Source organism: Astatotilapia calliptera, chromosome 18 (assembly GCF_900246225.1).
Source record: "Astatotilapia calliptera chromosome 18, fAstCal1.2, whole genome shotgun sequence".
Taxonomy (NCBI): Eukaryota; Metazoa; Chordata; class Actinopteri; order Cichliformes; family Cichlidae; genus Astatotilapia; species Astatotilapia calliptera.
In genome coordinates, this window is record NC_039319.1 from 10,930,475 (window position 1) to 10,948,965 (window position 18,491).

General features: G+C 38.1%; 1 protein-coding gene across 1 annotated transcript in view; it reads right to left on the reverse strand.

Annotated features, from left to right (window-relative positions):
• Positions 1 to 3,636: 3,636 nt before the first annotated feature.
• Positions 3,637 to 18,491, reverse strand: part of col11a1b (collagen, type XI, alpha 1b) — a 79,999-nt gene continuing 65,144 nt past the window's right edge. The window contains exons 47-67 of the mRNA XM_026148756.1: positions 18,435 to 18,488; positions 17,611 to 17,664; positions 17,422 to 17,475; positions 17,103 to 17,156; positions 15,847 to 15,954; positions 15,612 to 15,665; positions 15,284 to 15,337; positions 14,860 to 14,913; positions 12,711 to 12,764; positions 9,944 to 10,051; positions 9,765 to 9,818; positions 9,439 to 9,492; positions 8,758 to 8,865; positions 8,445 to 8,498; positions 8,322 to 8,357; positions 8,182 to 8,235; positions 7,548 to 7,803; positions 7,293 to 7,405; positions 6,959 to 7,027; positions 6,345 to 6,578; positions 3,637 to 5,209 (exon numbers count right to left, since the gene is read on the reverse strand). Coding sequence (XP_026004541.1) covers positions 5,063 to 5,209; positions 6,345 to 6,578; positions 6,959 to 7,027; positions 7,293 to 7,405; positions 7,548 to 7,803; positions 8,182 to 8,235; positions 8,322 to 8,357; positions 8,445 to 8,498; positions 8,758 to 8,865; positions 9,439 to 9,492; positions 9,765 to 9,818; positions 9,944 to 10,051; positions 12,711 to 12,764; positions 14,860 to 14,913; positions 15,284 to 15,337; positions 15,612 to 15,665; positions 15,847 to 15,954; positions 17,103 to 17,156; positions 17,422 to 17,475; positions 17,611 to 17,664; positions 18,435 to 18,488 — 1,827 coding nt within the window. The 3' untranslated portion in view covers positions 3,637 to 5,062. The remainder of the gene's footprint in view (positions 5,210 to 6,344; positions 6,579 to 6,958; positions 7,028 to 7,292; positions 7,406 to 7,547; positions 7,804 to 8,181; positions 8,236 to 8,321; positions 8,358 to 8,444; positions 8,499 to 8,757; positions 8,866 to 9,438; positions 9,493 to 9,764; positions 9,819 to 9,943; positions 10,052 to 12,710; positions 12,765 to 14,859; positions 14,914 to 15,283; positions 15,338 to 15,611; positions 15,666 to 15,846; positions 15,955 to 17,102; positions 17,157 to 17,421; positions 17,476 to 17,610; positions 17,665 to 18,434; positions 18,489 to 18,491) is intronic.

Here is an 18,491-nt window from a genome sequence, read left to right on the forward strand (position 1 = left end):
GTTTTGTAAGTCCTGACCTGCATTTCTGATGAGTTTCTCTCCAGCATTAACAGTGGCTGCTGCTTACTTTGTGGCTCAATTCAGTTCAAATTGCTTTTGACATTTGATGAGCCCAGGGTATCTTTTTCACTTCAAATAGACTTTCAGAATTGTCTCAGAGTATATACAGAAGTAGGAGGGGGAAATCCATAGACTACTGAAAATGCTAATGCTATTACCACAGCAGATTTATTTTCTTTAGGAATTCTGCCTTTCAAGAAAATATCAACAGAGAAAACAAGCAATTATCTTGCTATAAAAGAGATACCAGTCGATACAGGCTTTTCTAGTGTTCCTGCTCCAAAAAGCTGAAAATTACACAGAGTGAGCTACTTTAAGCAAGTCAGCTTTATCTCCCTTTATTCAGTGAAGTCCACACTTGTTATTTTTTGTTTTTCCCTTTTCCTTCTAAACTTTTACACAGAGTATCTTTTTTAGTACAACTTAGTTTTTCTGCTAAAGCAGTTGGATCTTTGGTAAGGAGTTGCAGCAGGATGATATGTAGCTACTCTTGTCTGTCACTGATAGCTGTCTTCAGTGTTTATTTGTGATATTTATCAATTAAATACAGTACTTCACTAAATTGTCGTATTTATAAGATCATAATTTTATTGTCCCACATGTGAAAATCACCAGTATCATTAAATCATTTAATGGAGAGAAATCAACTCGTCCTGTAACTAACCTAATACTTAGACAGCTGTCTTCTAGCTAGAGTAGTTTCAGATGTATAGATGATCTTAGATGATTTCTTGAAATAGTATCAAACTCATTAATTAAAGTAAGTGATTTTAAGTGATTCTGGATTTAAACATTCAGTATTTTAGGAAATGAAAGTGTTGGGGAAAACTAAATCTATACACTAGAATAAACTACTTGTATTGAATTACTGAAGCACACTAAGGTTACCATCACTGCTGTATACTGTGTTAGTAAATATACCAGCAACAATAATAAGTGTGTTGATGTGGCTCAGAGTGTACTCTTTTGTTTTTTGCATCTGTGTCTGTTGGAGCTGTTCACTCTCTTTTTAAACCAGACAATTAAGGTGAATCAGAGATTCTGACTTGTCAATTGCCTCAAATGTGACTGCGTGTCTCACTGTGTTAGTCCTCAGACAGAGCAGAATTTTTCTTGTCCTCAGGCTTAATTCATGCTGTGATAAGGTCCAGCTGTTCATGACCCTGGAAAGGATTAAATGGGCTGAGAGGATGTACAAGAATAGTGGGTGGAAAATTTAACACTTCCTCAGAATAGACAACACATCCCTTTCCTTTATTCACTTCCATCATTCTCCCTCTTCAAATATGACCGTAGGGCCACAGCAGCTCTGGAGTTTGGACAGAACGTTTTCAGCATGTTGACCGTTACACTGTAGGTATCCTAACAGATTGGCTGTGACTAGCTGGCTTTGGCAGGGGGATTAAGTAGCCCACATACCCCAGCAACAGCCTACAGTTTTCTGACTGGACATTTGAAGTTCACAGGAAAATATGTTTAAAAATGGAAAATAGGTGACCCTATATTGTTTTTTAAAAAATGTGAAATGATTAGCTAAGTGAAATTGTCAGGAAAACAAACTTGGTGATGACTCATCACCATATGCGCTTCCACTTGCCATTCAGATTTGAGAAGTACACAGAAAGCTCTGTAAACAGATTTGATGATTCACACAGCAGAACGAAAACAGGCCTCTAAAAAGTGTTGTAGCTTTTCTGTATGGTTAAAAACAATACTTTGAAAACAATATTGTGGGACAGAAGTTTGTGTACTAAGAAAAAATAAGTGGATTTTAGATTCTTTATTCTCCACATGACTGATTAAAGAGTAAAATCTCAACGAGCTGATCAACTAAGTATTTTTTCCTAACCCTAACTCCTTTCACCTTTCTTCTTTTCATACTTTTGTCTCTGAGAATGAACTTGGAATGAAGCAGTCAAGACGTGACTGAAGTGCAGAAATTACTGCCACTTTTTACAAGGTCCCTTCATTTTCACACGCTCAAAGGTAATTGGAAAAACGACTGATAAGTAGCTTCAGTTCCAGGTGTAGCTGGTTCCCTCACTATTTCATGAAAAATTACAGAGGCGAATGGTTCTGAGTTGATTTCAATTGTTGCATTTGGTAGCTGTTCATTAGACTTCTCAATATGAGGTTCAGAAAGGTGACAATGCGAGGGAAGAAGGCTGTGATTAGGCGGACCCCCTCCCCCCAATGATTTTACAGAGAGAAATTTTAGAAATAGCTACGTCAACAATACATGGTGGAGTTCATAGCATATTTTCTGTTCAATCAAATGCTGCAGTACAGGACAGATGGGAACTGGCAGAAAACAGTGAAAGCAATCAAAGAGGAAAAGAAAGACAAGGAAAAGAAATGAAATGGCAAACCCCACTGACTCTAACCCAGTTGAGTATATATTTTTTTTCCTTACTGAAGATAAAGTTGAAGGCAGAAATGTCTACAAACAAGCAGTAATTGAAGGCAGCTGCTGTAAGGGCCTGGCAAAGCTTCTTAAAAGAAGAAACTCAGCATTTGGCAATATTCATCAGTCCCAGACTTCAGGCTGTCACTGACTACAAAGGAATTTTAATCACACTTAAAAATAAAAATGTCTTTTGTCAGTGTGTCCAATTACTTTAGAGGGAAAAATGGCTGACATGGCTTGCATATACTTTAGCAGAAGCAACATTTAGACGCCGTTTAAATAAATAGGGACATGTGTTGTGCCAAAGTCTGTCATAAAGTGAATAATAATAATAATAATAAAAAACAGCCCAATGAAAACAATTGGAATCACAAATGAGATCATTCTGTTTTTGCCTCTTTACTGTGCTGTAACTTCACAACCTTAACCTGCACCGCTTTTAGTAACAAACCCTTCCACTTGGGAAGCTGCACAACATACCACATTTGTGTTGTTGTTCCTGTTTTCTGTGAGATAGGAAGTCATATTTGGTCTGTCACATTGGTTTTGTGAAACGTATTCAATGGTTTAGGTGCTTCATTATCATAAATGTAATCTGTTCTTTCATACTCACCACTGCTAAAATGACAAACTCCCTGGGAAGAAAAGATAATTATCGCCAATTTGCATTTGTTGTAGACACTTTAGCAGCACGCAGTCCTCAGCTATTATTATGTCTACATTATGCGGGTTGTGCTGTAAATTGCAGCCTTGTGATCTCTGTGAGCGTTTTATTTTACAGTAAAAATAAGAAATTGAAATATCAAACTCTCAAAACATATCTGCTGCCCGTTTTAAGAGGTTAAAGGTTTGACTCAGCATGTTGTTGGACAAAACATGTAGCTTTGGTCGTAGATGTGCTTTCTCTTTTTCCCGTTTTTTGATAATGCATGTTGTTTTTTTAGGTAAGTATTGTAACGTTTTGGTGTTTAACATTTCCTCAGTATTTACTATAGATGCCAGTGGTACAGTTAGGAAACTACTGTCATTCAATGTTGACAAGATCTCCGATTTTATGCACTGCAAAATCGTGGATTTTAGCAACACACACTGGTTGGATTAATTAATAAATTCATTTTTCTATAAATGACGTTTTATCTGTAAGTGGATCCAAATGATTGCAACATGAATTTGGCAAAGCACCAGACATTTATTTCAGTTGTACATAGGTTGTAAACATACTGCTATTACACAGGTTTCAAAGCGGTTCTGAAGTCTTTGCTATCATAGCTTTAAGCTAACGATGTGGAGAGGCAAACAGATCTTGATCAAAGTCAAATCTGAGTCAGAGAGAAAAGCTGGAAGAGATCACAGCGCCTGGGCTCGGCAGAATCAATCACATGAACCCAAACTCTTGGAACCACTAATCCTCACTAATCTTAAATTATAATGGCCAAGTTAAGGTAGTATGTAGAAGGCAGCGCAGAATCACAACAAGATCGCTACTTATTTCTTCACCCAAATAGCAACACAGACATTTTTGAGAATCCAGTTTTAATATTTTTAAATGAACAATTCAAGGCACATGAAAACATTTTGTCCATTGTTACAAAGAAAACATGAACAAGGCTTTTCTTGGAATTATTTCTTCGTAAAAGTTAGAAACCACAATCAAGTATTCAAACTTGATTATAAACAAGGCTGAAGAGCCAAATGTGTCCACATTTGTAACAGAGGCATCTAACGGAATAAATTCTGTCTTAAAGAATAAGCCATTTTTTGTAATATTTATATTCACGTTTAATTGTTTTTAATGGCTTGGTTTCCAAACTGAGTTTTAATAAACAAAAAAAATAAAAAATGGTGTTTGTGTTGGGTGTTCCAGTTTCTTTTTAATCACATAAAAGTTCCGAAAGTTGTGTTATTTACAAAAAGATTACGTCATACTTACAAATTGCTCTTGTCAAATATAAAATAAAAAATAATTCTCATCAGATTTGTTCTTAACAGACATTAAATAGGTTTTATTCTAATGCTGTTTACCAAATATTTATTGAAAATTTCAGAGGCGGGGCACATGCAGGTTTTTAGAGTGGATTCATAAAGGAACAGTATTGTACAAATAATAATAATAATAATTACAGTTTAATCAAAAAAAAATTTGTAGCACCTTGAGTGTTTTGTGATTCTGCACAAAAGCACATCTGTGGTTGTATTCAGAGCAGCACCGGGAGCATCGAGAGAGGGAGGCGTGGTTGTAGGGGAAGGACGAGGGAGGATTGGGCTTAGGGGGAGTGGAGCCTCTCTCTGCTGCTGTAAGTGTGCCACCGTCCACCATGGCATCAAATGTCCTTTTCCTGATGTCATTCCCATTAGTAAGTTAAAGTCATGTGATTCTGGCCCTACAAGGGCGAGGAGCAGTTTCCCCTGGTCAGCGCTTTCATGACAGGGCCTGGGGGACTCTTCTTCTCCTTGTTGGAGTGGATCTTCTTGGCAACAAAAGAAAAGACAGGCTTTCGCTTCGCGGGGAGAGAAGATGAAGGTTGTCAGATCTCAGCATGTGGGTGTTAATATATACCCTCTGACCCTGTCCTTCAGCGGGGAGCAGGGGTGTGTCTAGCCAAGGAAACACACAGGTCCGACCTCAAAGCCAAACCTCTGGTTGGATTTCCCAAAGTCATTCAGCATGACGTCAATGATGGGCAACTGGTCGATGCGGGGAGTGTTGATCTCCAACACCGTCTTTGAATAGCCCTGCTTCGCCTACAAACACAAAAGGGCGCACAGGGAGGCAGATATTTTGTTAAGGTGGTTCAAGTAAAGTAAACTAACCATGTTAACCCAATTTCCTTCATGGTCAACCTTCAGGATCAATAAAGTTTTATTGAATTGAATTGAATGTTAGCGCAAGGTACTAAATAATATAACATTATTTAAAATATAGATGGTTTTGGCACACGATACTCCTGAAACAACTGACTGATTAAATAACAAACAACAAATAATAATTTCATAGCTAATTAGTCTATTAGTCAAACATTGCGAAAAAACAAACAAAAAAAAACAACCAACATCAACAAACTAGTCTTCAAGCTACCTGATAAAAACCTTATTAAATTAATGCAACTCCAAAATAGTGGAAAAAATATAGTTTAAATTGTAATAGCTAACACATTACATGTAATATTACAAAAATTCGTACCCACGTACTGAATTCTATAATTATAGTATCGATTACATCCAGTGAAACCTAAAGTGACATTTGCCTTTTAGTCTAATACATATTTATACAGTGCTTACCAAATTTAACCCAATGTAAGGTTTATGTCCCAAATTAACAATATCAGTAATTACAGAAATCAATTTTTATGCTTACGTTTTGATCAAGATGCCGAGTTAAAGTTTATTAATCTGTTTTGGTGGTTGAAAGTTATGCTATAAAAACGGTACGCTGTGAACTCTCTGATCTTTAGTTTTTGACAGATTTGTAAAATAGTTGTGTTTTTCTGTTTCTGTGACAGTGGTCTAATAAATTTGTTAATCAATGTATGCTGTAGCCTCTGACACTCCGTAGACCTCCTATACACACAGCAAAATGTGTTTCACTAAGAATTAATTCATTGGATCCAGTTAAACTGATCACCATTTTGAAACAGGCTCTCGTTTTAGTTAAAGATCAGTGCTAACTGATCCAGTTATAGCATGTATCTACTTTTAAATGCCCTCATTGAGTCTATTAACCTTGCACTTGATCTCACTCTTACTCTATTCTCTCCAGGATAAAAATTACTTAAGATTTCTCTACAGTAGTCTACATATTTGTGAGGATTAATAGGATTTCATGGGATTTAGAAAAAAAGTTTAATTACAAACTGAAAGTTAGAAAATTAGTGTTTACCGAGCAGCCGTCCATCAGCGGCCTGATGAAGGGATTATTGTCATAAGACATTTCCTCGTCGTTGGAGCCCAGGAAGCGCAGTGCCTTGTCATAGCTGTCAGCATCTATATCGTGCCAGGCCACAGACTGATGGCAAATGTAGGTGAAGTTCTGCCGAGCTGAGGAGCTTAGCAGCTTCAGGAAGGTCATCTGCACTGGGTTGATGGCGTTGTCTGCTGCATCAACGTAGCTTAACTGGGGAAACATGGAGAGAATGAAAAAATCTGAGAGAGGGAGAAAGGATGTGGTAAAAGTTGGAAAGAAGAAATATAATTATGGTAATGAGAGATGGAGTGAGGTGAGTGAAGCTGAAAAATAGTATGAGACAGGAATGAAAAAATGAAGTAACAGGAAACAAGTGGAGGAACAAAAGGAAATTGAGGAAAGGTAAAATGCAAAGCATATGAGAGGGAGATGTATAACAGGGGAAGAAAGGAGAGATGTTGGTGGGAAAGAGTAACTGTTAGCAAGACAATATGATAGAGGAGCAAAATTGAAAAACTTATCTGAAAAGGATGTGAATGTCTACTGGGAGGTAATAGAAAAGAAAATAAGAGCTGTGCGGGTTGACTCACGATTTTGCCACGCTTAAATTCACTGAACCATGAACCTGGAGACTCCTTAGGCCAGTTAGATATTCTAGCCTGCAATAAATATCACACATTAATTAAATGAATTACCAAACTAGTAAAGTGCTAGTATTGCCACTGCTGTAAACAGACATTTAACATATAACTGCAAATAGCACTAATCTTTGTCAATACCCTACTGAACAGGGCTATGTAATTATAATGTGTTATTATTATGATTATTATTATTAGAATAAAGCAGATCAATTGTTGATTGACTGCGAGAAAAGGATAATATGTTGGCTTCAACTGTATATAATCAGGTGTCAATGTCACTTGCCCCTGTGGATTTCTTGTCTGGGTAGATGCAGGTTTCTCCACCTGCTGTGAAGTTACAGAACACTTTGATGGTGTCTCCTATACAGCCCTGGTTTGGATCAATCCAGTATTCACCTAAGAGAGAAACAGGGACATACATAAGGAGGTGGTATGATGAACAGCTTGAAAAAGACTGCTTAACTATGTAGAAATACACATTTTTTTCTACTATAAGTCACTTATAATATATAACTAAATGTTAAAATCTCAATTTTACCATCTGGGAAATCAGGCTGGCTAAGATGCAGGTCATTGCAGGTCCTGGCTGGGTTATCTTGGGTGCCCATTGGGAACTTCATGCGCTCAATGTCCTGTTTGAGGTTGTTGAGAGATCCAAAAACATCCTCCATTCCCTCCACGCCATCAACGCCGTAGTCTGCCAGTGGCTCATCTTCCTGCATCTCAGCTTGCCTTCTGGTCTTTCGGGAAGACTGCTGGATAGGCAGGGGCTGGATGACATCAGCAGGTGGACCCTGCAGCACAGAGGTTAAAGGTCAAGTGGAATTTTTGTAAACTACACTTTTCTGTCTAACAGTACAAAAGTCTAAAAAGTTCACAAATCACAAGGTGAAGAAATGACCTGTGGGCAACTGTTCAAAACCAAAGTACTTCATTCACAATAATAATTACAATTAAGGAGCCGGAACCATGCCATCATGTTTTATTTAGAAATTACCACAGTAATTAATAGACTAGAAAAATATTTGCTGATTAATCCCCATGATTTACTAAACCAGCAACTCACTAATTTTAGTTTGTGAAAAACTGTTTAGTAACAGTCTTTATTGTTAATGTAATGTAATGTTAATGAGCATTATGTACAATGTATAATTTAATGACAATAAACTCACAGGTGGTCCGGGTGGCCCAATCAATCCAGGGTCTCCCTTCTGACCAGTTGAACCCTGAAAACAAAAGTCATCATTGATTTATTTTATTTAAAGGAAGCCTCTTCTTTTAAAAACAATGCAGAAGAAAGATTACAACTTACAGTTGATCCTTTTGCGCCCTTTTGTCCTTGAGGGCCCTGAAGGGAATTAAGGCAATATTAACAGGTGAACAACACTGAATCAAAGATGGAAAACATGTTTGTTTGGCAAGATTTGTAACTTACAGAAATTCCAGGAGGACCAGGAGGGCCAAGAGGACCCGATTGACCATTAATGCCCTGAAAATTTAAAATAAATGATGTCAATCAACATGCAGTGAATAGATGTGTAAAATAAGATATGAAGTCGTATCTATTCAACTCAAAATGTCTTGCAGTAAAGGCAGTGACAGATAACCCATTTTCATTATTGATTATTTGCAACAAAGTGGCAGTACAAGAATAATTATTAGAACACAAACAAACTGATGTTCAGTGTAACTTAACAGGCTTCACATTTACTGTATAAGCTAATATAATGACTCTATGGGATACTTACAGACTCTCCCTTGCCACCTGCAGTTCCCTGGGGTCCAGGAAGACCTCTGTCTCCCTTCTCTCCAGGTTCACCAGGAGGTCCAATTAGACCAATTAGACCTGGGTGACCCTAGAGCCAGAAGAAGAAGCCAAATCAAAATATATTAAAGGGGCACGAAATCAATTCAAAAAGAAGATATTTTTACTAATTATGTTACATCATTTTCATATCGGCAATATTTTAATGTTTGTACATTTACGACCAACAAGAAAAGTAAATATGCTAATTCATATGTGAGTTTGTTCACAATGACTGGCAAGATGGCCTTAACGCTGTCTTATTTCTGCATATAAATAATTAGTGTGTTTATTGCAGTCATCATATTTAACAATGATGGTCTGTCTCAGCACCTGCTGGTGAGCAATGTTATGACCATCTGCTTCTGACTACTGCATGCTGGCATTAAACCAATGACCATTACGAAGATGATATTATTGGGCTTATACATATTCATTCACTGCATTAAATCACTGTGTGAAAGACTCCTCACAAATCAGAGCCTTTCTTCTTCTCACTGGGAGTGTGAACAAAGAGACAGGCCGAGATATTTGCTTACTTCGGGAGCTTCAGATAAGGTGCATAAGCAGACACAAGAAATATAAAATAAAGCAATTTGAGATTAGCATCGTAATAATGTCTTGCCTTCTCTCCCTTGTATCCAGAGTCACCTTTCATACCAGGAAGTCCAGGTGGTCCCTGTGGAGAGAGAATCAGGTTGTCAAGTCTAACTGTCAGTGTGAAATGAATTCACACTGTCTTACAATGACAGCCGACACTGGTCTCTGCATTTGTGTTTACTATTCAGTATCTTCTTTGCAGAGCTACAAAACTAACGATCACACCAAAAACTTTATTGTGTCATAACAATCCTGTTGAAAATGGCTGATTTATAAATATTATGACTAGAAAGCAGTTCATATTCCAGATATTAAAGTATTATATGGGGGCGGTGCAAGGAAATGTCTTACAATAGGACCAGGAGGGCCATCTTGACCGGAAGCACCAGAGAGTCCTTGCTCACCCTGAAAATAAGAAAAAATAGTATTTTTTATAATTAAATAAAACAATTATTAGGAGATTTGCCAGTAATACTTGCTTATAAAATGTATAATGGTGCAGAAAATGTGATTATCAAAGATCCACTCACAACAGGGCCAGGGATTCCACGAAGACCCTCAGCACCAGACTTTCCAGGGGGACCTTGGGGTCCCACAGGTCCAGTTTTCCCAACAGGTCCTTCTGCTCCAGCTTCTCCCTGTAAAACAAAGTAACATCAGTCCTTATCATCATCTTCATAAGTCATTCACGAGTAGTGTACCGTTTGAAAAGCAAACTTCTGGAGCACTGTAACAAAAAATAATTTCCCCCAGGGATCAATAAAGTATTCTGATTCTGATTCTGATTCTGTAGGCAAAAAAAAGAAAGAAAAAGAAAACAAACAAATCCATGTTAACTGTATTTAACTTTCTCATCAAATGTATAAAACAGATGGTCTTTGGATATTATGCACACTTATATACAGCCATGGGTAGCAGATCCAAACAAAACAAGAACCCACATATTTATTCTGGCAATTGTCAAAACTTTGCAGGGACCTTTGCTTTGCAATACAGGCAATAGGCTATATCATACCGTTCACGGTAATACCGGTGTAATGTTGGGCAACGATAGGAAAATGAAATATCGCGATAGAATATGGGTAAAACACGCATGCGCAGTGCCTTTGTTTACATACGCGCATGGCGGCGACGCAGAATGAGAAGGGCGAAAGCGGATCGTTGAATGAAACGGATGAACCAGAATTGGTTTGTAAAAATGCTGCAACTTCAGTGGTGTGGAACTGGTTTAGCTTTCATCCGTCAGATACACAACAAAGCACTATTTTTGGTAGAGCATGCTAGCAGGTCGTCGTTATTACCGTGTTTTTTGGAAAATACGGCACACTTAAAATCAATCCTTTGATTTTTCTGAAAATCGACAGTGCCCCTTATAATCCCATGTGCCTTATGTATGAATTCTGGTTGTGTTTACTGACCTCGAAACGATTTTATGTGGTACACGGCGCTTGAAAATCTGTCAAATGTTTCAGTATGTCTTTGCTAAGCTACGAAGCCACACCGCTTGATGGATCGTCGGAGCATTACGGCTATGGTAGACAGGTGCCTCGCGGAGTGATACGTACTGTGCTTCAACATAATATTACCGTATTGTGTGTATAACCTCTTTTTAAGTTTTGTGGATTTTATACATGGTTATGCTGAGGATATGTCGGCCAATTTCCACTGGAAATGCCTTTTCGTTAAACTGTCAACAAGGAATTTGCATTTGCACTGTTAATTTTTTATATAACTTTAATGCACTTAAAAAAGCTGCTTGTTAAAGTGAAAATACATTGATGTTTTGTTTTTTTGCACTAATAAAGTTGAGAAGTTGTAAAGTATTTTGTCTAGTGTCAATTATATCGTCAGTTATATCGTTATCGCAACTTTTCAAAAGTATATTGTGATAAATATTTTTGGTCATATCGCCCTGCTCTAACAGGCAAAATCCTGTGGTACCAACACTATATGACCTCTGTCCAACTTGATAATTAAACTAATCCTGTATCTCAAAGTCATACATTTCGATATTCTGAATGTTCTCTGCTGCAAAAGCTTAGAGTGGAGGGATTTGAGGATTTGCGACGTCAAAACAGACCAAATGTTACCAGGTCACATCTGCTGTCTCTGAGCAGGAACGACAGGTTTTTATGTATTGAAGTTCCAGAGATGTCATATTGACTAGGATGATAGGAGGAGCGGATTAGATTGTTCTGACAACTAATTAGGCCTGGATTTGACACTCAAGGATCACCACGCAGGCTTTGGCTTGTCTCCGTCAAATCAAGTGTAATCCTTTACCTCAGTGTGGATAGAATGTGCACTTTGTCCATATGTCCGTCTGTGAGTGTGTGCGTGTGTTGAAAATAAGTCAGAGATGGAGACTGACAAAAATACAAAAGAAGTGATATTTGTCATGTTTTCTGTTTGTGCAATTCTTTAAACCGTGTGATTTGTGTACAAAAAAACCCCAACACAATTTAAAACTTTCAATGATTTTTAAACTCTTTCAATCATTATCTTTGATTGTGCAGAAAATTGTGTACTTTAACAAAACAATCAAATCTGTTGACAGTCTCAGAAATAAGTTGTTGCTATTAATTTGTCTATTTGTGTGCAATTCAGCTGAAGAAAATGTTAGAGCAAAAGCTTTGAATGGATGTAGCTTGTTCTTTCCAGAATTTCTAGACATTTCTTTTTGCTGGAAAACATTTTTGCAAATATTTTAAAAATTTGGCATTTTATTTCAACATGCAAAGAAAGACATTAAGGAGTTGTGACAATCTTGTTGGCTCACAGTTGCTTATGACACATCCAGCAGTTTTGGAGCAGCCTTATTACTCATGTGGAGTCCTTTTTTTACTAGCAAATCCCTTGGCTGTTTTTGGTCTCTGCCAAATTCTGACTGAAATATCTTACTCTTTAAATGGTCCACTATGTTCAGTAGCTATTCAGTAGATTTGTCTATCTGCCATGTGGTCGTGAACAATGGATTTTTTTTAGCCTTTTTTAGTGAAATCAACTGAAATCATGCTAACATTTTGACATATTAACATAATCAAATTACTGTACTCAAAAAAGTTGAAAATCACTATATAAGCTGAAGGTGAAGATTAAGATGACAAATCTTTGTTCATCAGTAAGAGAAATAGCTTTCATACTTCATAGGATCAACACGTTTATTATATTCATAAGTTAGGTTAAATGCTGTAATATAGTTATAATTACCCAAACTTTTAAAAAAATTAAACAGTATATATTAACACCGTTCAAAACACGATTATAATTTACAAAATCCTACTTTCTCTAACTTACCTTAGATCCCTTTTCTCCTTGTCTGCCTGCCTGACCTGCTGGTCCAGCGGGTCCCTGGGAAAAACAAAGTTTAAACAATATGAGGATTTTGTAAGCACATACTTGGAAAACAAATCATTGTAAAACCTGCTAAAAAGCACACACCAACTGACTTTGTCCCTAAAAGTAAAATGATCCAACATTTGCAAAACACACAGCAGTTTCATATACATACTAATTATTTATCTGAAGCATGCTCTGACCTTGAGTTACGCAGTACCAGGCAACATCATTGCAAGAAAATTGTCCTACATTCCAAACATACTGAGATAAAAATGCATCAGCATTTTCACCAAACAGCCTCTGGTCAAAACCTTGTAAGTGGGCTGACATTTGCCATTACAACCCATAATCAAATAGACCAAACAAAAGCCACCAGTCCTCAATGTAGGTTACAAGCACTGGCAACTGCATATGTGCATTAGTGAATGTGTGTCTGACTGTGTGGATGCGGCCATGTGTGTGTGTGCACCCGTGCGTATGTGTGCTAATGTAGGCAAGCAGCCACATGCATCATTGAGCACCGAACCTGAGTCAATTTCGAGGAGATATTGGGCAAGAAACTAACGCAGAATTACCTTGGAGAAGGATGAAAAATCATATCGCTAAGTCTATTAATATGGACATGCAACTGGGGTCTAATTTGTTCTCCAGCCTCTGCCACCACCAAACTACCCCTTTGAATACAAATTCTCTGGATAAAAAATGTTTACCAGGCCAACGTTTTTAAAATGCACGCGCATCCATTTTATCCCAAGACACAGAATCGCATCTAAAACATCCAAACTACTGCGCCTGATGCCTAACGAATAACATTTCTAGCAGTAAAGCACCACCACCACAGGTAGATATAGTTTTTGGAACCCTCAATCTCAGATAATGCTGCAATATCTATCCAGTGATCACTTTTCTGTCCAAGAACCCACAGGGCTGTACAATATCTCCACACAAGCCCTTTGTTGCTGATAGGACTGAGAAATGAATGTGTTTAAGCCATATCAGAGCTTTTTAATCACAATTCCTGCAGTCAAAATACTGCTCAAAAAAAAGAGTACAGAAAAATGGCACTGAGATATGTTTCTCCCCTGTGACAATATCAGACTGCTCATTTTAAAGCAAAAGTTATTCCTCGAGGTCCTTAGCTGTAGATATAAATATACTTTTTTCTGCCACTAATCTGTGCCAGTGGTGATGCTGGCATTCAATTAGTCCTGACTTGGTGCCTTTTTCAGAACCACCTAACAAATATTATGTAACATTACTATGAAACACTCTGGAAATTTCCATAAAAGCAAGTGCTATCTCCTAATCATTGGTATATTTTGTCCTACAGCCCATCTCGTAGGCACTGAGGTCAGTTGTTACAGCTTTGAGGGAGTCAATTTTGTGGTGCCACAATATTTTTATGCCAAATCCTCTATCATATGAGTTTTGGCGTTTTTTCTGTATCATTATAGGGTCTGTACCTTACAATATAAAGTACCTTGTGATTTGGTGCTTTATAAATAAAATTGAATTGGAAATGTGTGGAATCGGTGCTTGATTGGGCATATTCACTGGCACCACACTGCTGGCAAAAAACCAAACAAAAAACCCCAAAGAACTTGAAATATGAAAGTGTCCTTCTCTCTTGTCACACTGTGGCAGCTTTTAATATGGTACATTAACAACATGCTTTATTGATAATTGTAAAACATTATTACCGTAATTGAAAGGCATCATAAAAAAAGCAGCCCAAGTGAAATGAAATAATCTCAGCTGAATTCTGGTGTGAATGAAAGGGTGCAGAGTGCCTGAAATTATAGTGACAAGTTCATTTACTGACATTAGCAGCAGCAGCAGTCCTACTCTTTCACTCTTGCTGCCAGTCAAATTCACAATACGCCAATACTGTCCTGCAGTATGACTGCTCATGGAAATTACTGGTTACTCTAGGATTTAACTAACGGAACAAATTTCCTGTGAAACCATGGATCAATTAAAGACCCGAGTATGTGATCATAAATATGTATCACCGTGCCGTGGATAGTAAAGTAGCACTAAGCATGTTAAGAATGCTGTGCCTCGAATCAAAGTATCATCGCATGCATCATTTTTGAAATGTACTCACCCTTTTGCCAGGAGGTCCTGGTACTCCAGCTTCACCAGATGGACCTGGAGGGCCCTAAAGTAGAATAGACAGAACACTTAACTCCACTTCATAAAAATGGAGGGTGATGTTACATAATGAGATATCTCTACATCTGTAAAACGAGATACCCAGTTTTAAAGGATGGATATGAAACAGTTTTTTGGTCTCTTTTACACTCACTTCACTGTGTTATTACTAGAGCTTCCTCATTGTAAACTGTATATATTACAGCAGAAGTAAATTGAAATTGTTTGTAATAGACACTATTAGAAATTTTATCTTCATTTTTCCATTACTGTTATTTTTAATGTTAAACTCTAAGAAAGACTGCGACTAACTAATGAAAGAGTAAATCCTGCTCCGTTCTCTCACATTTACAGTAATATGATAATGTTGGACTTACTGGCTGCCCAGCCTCTCCATCATCTCCTCTGTCTCCAGGCAAACCATCCAGACCCTAAACAAAATACACAAATGAGGCAGACAAAACACCATTAATCAATTATAGTCCTGAGACACAATATTATAATATCAAAAAGAATTTTCACAGATAAAAAGAAAAGGTAAAGTTATAATACTGAAAAACTGATCATATTTTCTTTGTTTTCGAGTTAACTGACAATCATTAAAATCCACTAACTCATAGCCATAATTATTATGATGCATATACATCAAATTCTGTGATACTGCAAACATGAAGCCACTGATTGAGGGATAAATGCAGCACTTACAGCAGCACCAGGCTCACCAGGGGGGCCAGGGTCTCCTGGGAAGCCGACAGGACCCTGCAGACACATCGAGGCATTGAAAAAAGTGAGCTTGCTTCACATATTTGACATTGTGTCAACAACAGCTGTGGCAGAAGAAAGCTCGACTGAGAAATATGACACAATGACGCTGTCGCTGGCAGCTCTAATAGTGCATCAGTCATGGATGCGTGTATGTGTTTTTGTGCAGCTGACATACAGGGTTACCCTTGGGACCATCATCTCCAGGGGGTCCACGTGCACCGGCGGGTCCAGCAGCTCCTGGGGGCCCAGTTTCTCCCTTCTCACCCGTCTCTCCTTTCGGGCCCTAAGGAAATATAAATCAATGTCTTGTCACCATGAAGACCACATAAGAGCCATCCATACTACTTTGACAATAGGATACTAAATATGGAACAAGTCAAACATGTTATTAAAGCTGTCACTCCAACTACCATCAAAACTTTCACAAAACTGCCCAGAAGAGGAGAAAACTGAAAAAAAGCCCAACTGACTGAACTTTGAGCATCTATTTCAAATGAAAATTTCTATTTTATCCAGCAGATGATAAAGCAAATTAGTCCAGCATAGTGTCTGACTGTAGTAATAGCAATCTTTAAGCATTGGCTATGACTCAGAGCAGCAGTTGAAGCATAATTACAAGCCCAGAATCATTAACTGGTCCACTAGAGCTGAGCAATGCTGGAGAAAATGCCAGCATGGCATCTTTAAAGTTGACCTCATTGTGACGTGCAGCGCTGGAGTCTATCTGTCACTGTACACAGAAGCGAGGCAGCAACCGGATACGTCAATACATCCTGACAGACTCAAGGTGAGGTGTCCCTTGCTTTACAGAAGCAGTGGCTTAGTCTGGATTGATGGCAAAGCTCTGATCTAAGATGTTCGGGATGACTACTGTGAAAACTTTTCCTTTTTTATACCGTAAGAAAGGAAAGCTGAGACCTTGTTTGCGGGCGAACACAAGGTGCTGCATCATAGAACACATTTTATGCATATTATGTAAATGAAATCGCCATAAAAATGTAATCAACAAATGTCATACTTTTGTCACAGAACATAAGATATTCAGAATTTTACCCTTATTGCAGCCTAGCATGTGATGGTAGATGAATGACACAATCAAGGGTGGAGCGTAGCAAATACGGCTGAGCTAATTATCTGCTTAAAAGCCCTCAGGTTGCTAGCATATCTACACATTGAACTAGATTAATCAGAGGTAAAAAATACTTAGAGGGACCGTAGAACAGCTGACAGCTGAAGTGTCATCTAATTACACAACTTAATTAGCTGTGCTAAGCAATATTTATAGGTTGATTGTTAAAACAGTCCCAGTTGCACAAGAACGCAGAGTGCTAGACTGTGTGGCAATCTCTGTTTAGATGTGTATAAGTAGTCAGTTCTCATGGCTTTGATGTTAAAAACGCTGTCTAGATTGAAACAAGAAAGAGCACTTACTCCGATACCAGGCTCCCCAGGTGGTCCTGGGTTGCCAGCCTCGCCGGTTTCTCCCTGTGATGTCACAGTGATATGTGAATAAGTTTGTGAAAAGTTTATTATCACACTGACATCAAACAGTCCAGCTTTATCAGCTAATTAGCGTATCAACTGACAACTCAGTGTTTTTTCAGTTTGTGTTTTAATAGCAGTGTCCTTGAGAAGTGGAAAGAGAAACGGCAAATATAACGAACATAATTTCAGGCAAAACTTACCAAAGAAAAAGATAGAATTTTATTTCTAGGAGCTGAAAAAGATATGAGCAATATTTGGTTCTTACCTTTTCACCCACACCTCCCATTGTACCAATACTCCCAGGAGGACCTTGTGCACCCTGCAGATAAATCACAGAGACAGCAGTGAGTACAAGAATCTTATGAAAAGAAATTGTTTAACAAGCTGTAATTTTTAAAAAAGCTAACTGTAACTGAAGCCTAATGGAGGACAAAGAAAACAAATATCAACTTACACTGGCTCCACCGGAACCCTGAGGACCTCTGGGGCCAGGAGGACCAGGTGGACCCTGTCAAAAGGCGAGGAGAGAGCGTATGTCCTTTATTAGGTAAACTTGGGGCATACGACTGCTGTTCAAACCTTTTGTTGGTGAGAGGCAACCAATCAGAAGAAAGAAAGAGTGTCCCAAGAGAAGGGCATTAAAACGCGTTGTTTCAAAAAGAGTATGAAGTGAGAGGCAGCACTGAGGTAAAAGCTACTCTCGGAGAATTAACATAAAAAATATGGAGTTCAAAATAAGGATAAACGGCCCCCTTCAGCGATCACTTCTTCACTCTAACACATTGTTTTCTTCTTTTATAGGATGTAACTTTAATAATAGCATTGTCATAGCTGCTGTCTTACTTGCAGATGCAGTAGCAACAACATCAACAGACATGTCAGACCCACTGTTGTAGTTTACCACATTTTTTATTGTGCCTTGTCAGTGTCAGACACAGACAGGGAGAGAAAAAACTAAGCTGCTCTGCATCTGTGTTTATCGTGTGTAAGTGCTGGTGTGAGATTAAAACAGCCCTTCATGCAAAAGCTTGTTTGTTCTGACTCTTAAAAGAGTGAACAAATAATACATGATAAAACACGATGCAAAACACAGTGCACAGAAACAGACCACACGCAAATTTAAATATTTGGAATGCTTATGTTCGGTTCTTTTACATATGCTATGCAGCTGGTGGAGCCGCCAGACTCAGCTCCAAGCCAGAACTTCTAAACAATCAGCACAATTTCTCACTTCACTGGCTTATTCGTGAAAACAATACGAAAGAGAGCTGCACTCACCATTGGTCCGACGTCTCCATTCTCTCCCTTCTCACCAGGAGGGCCGGGCAAACCCTG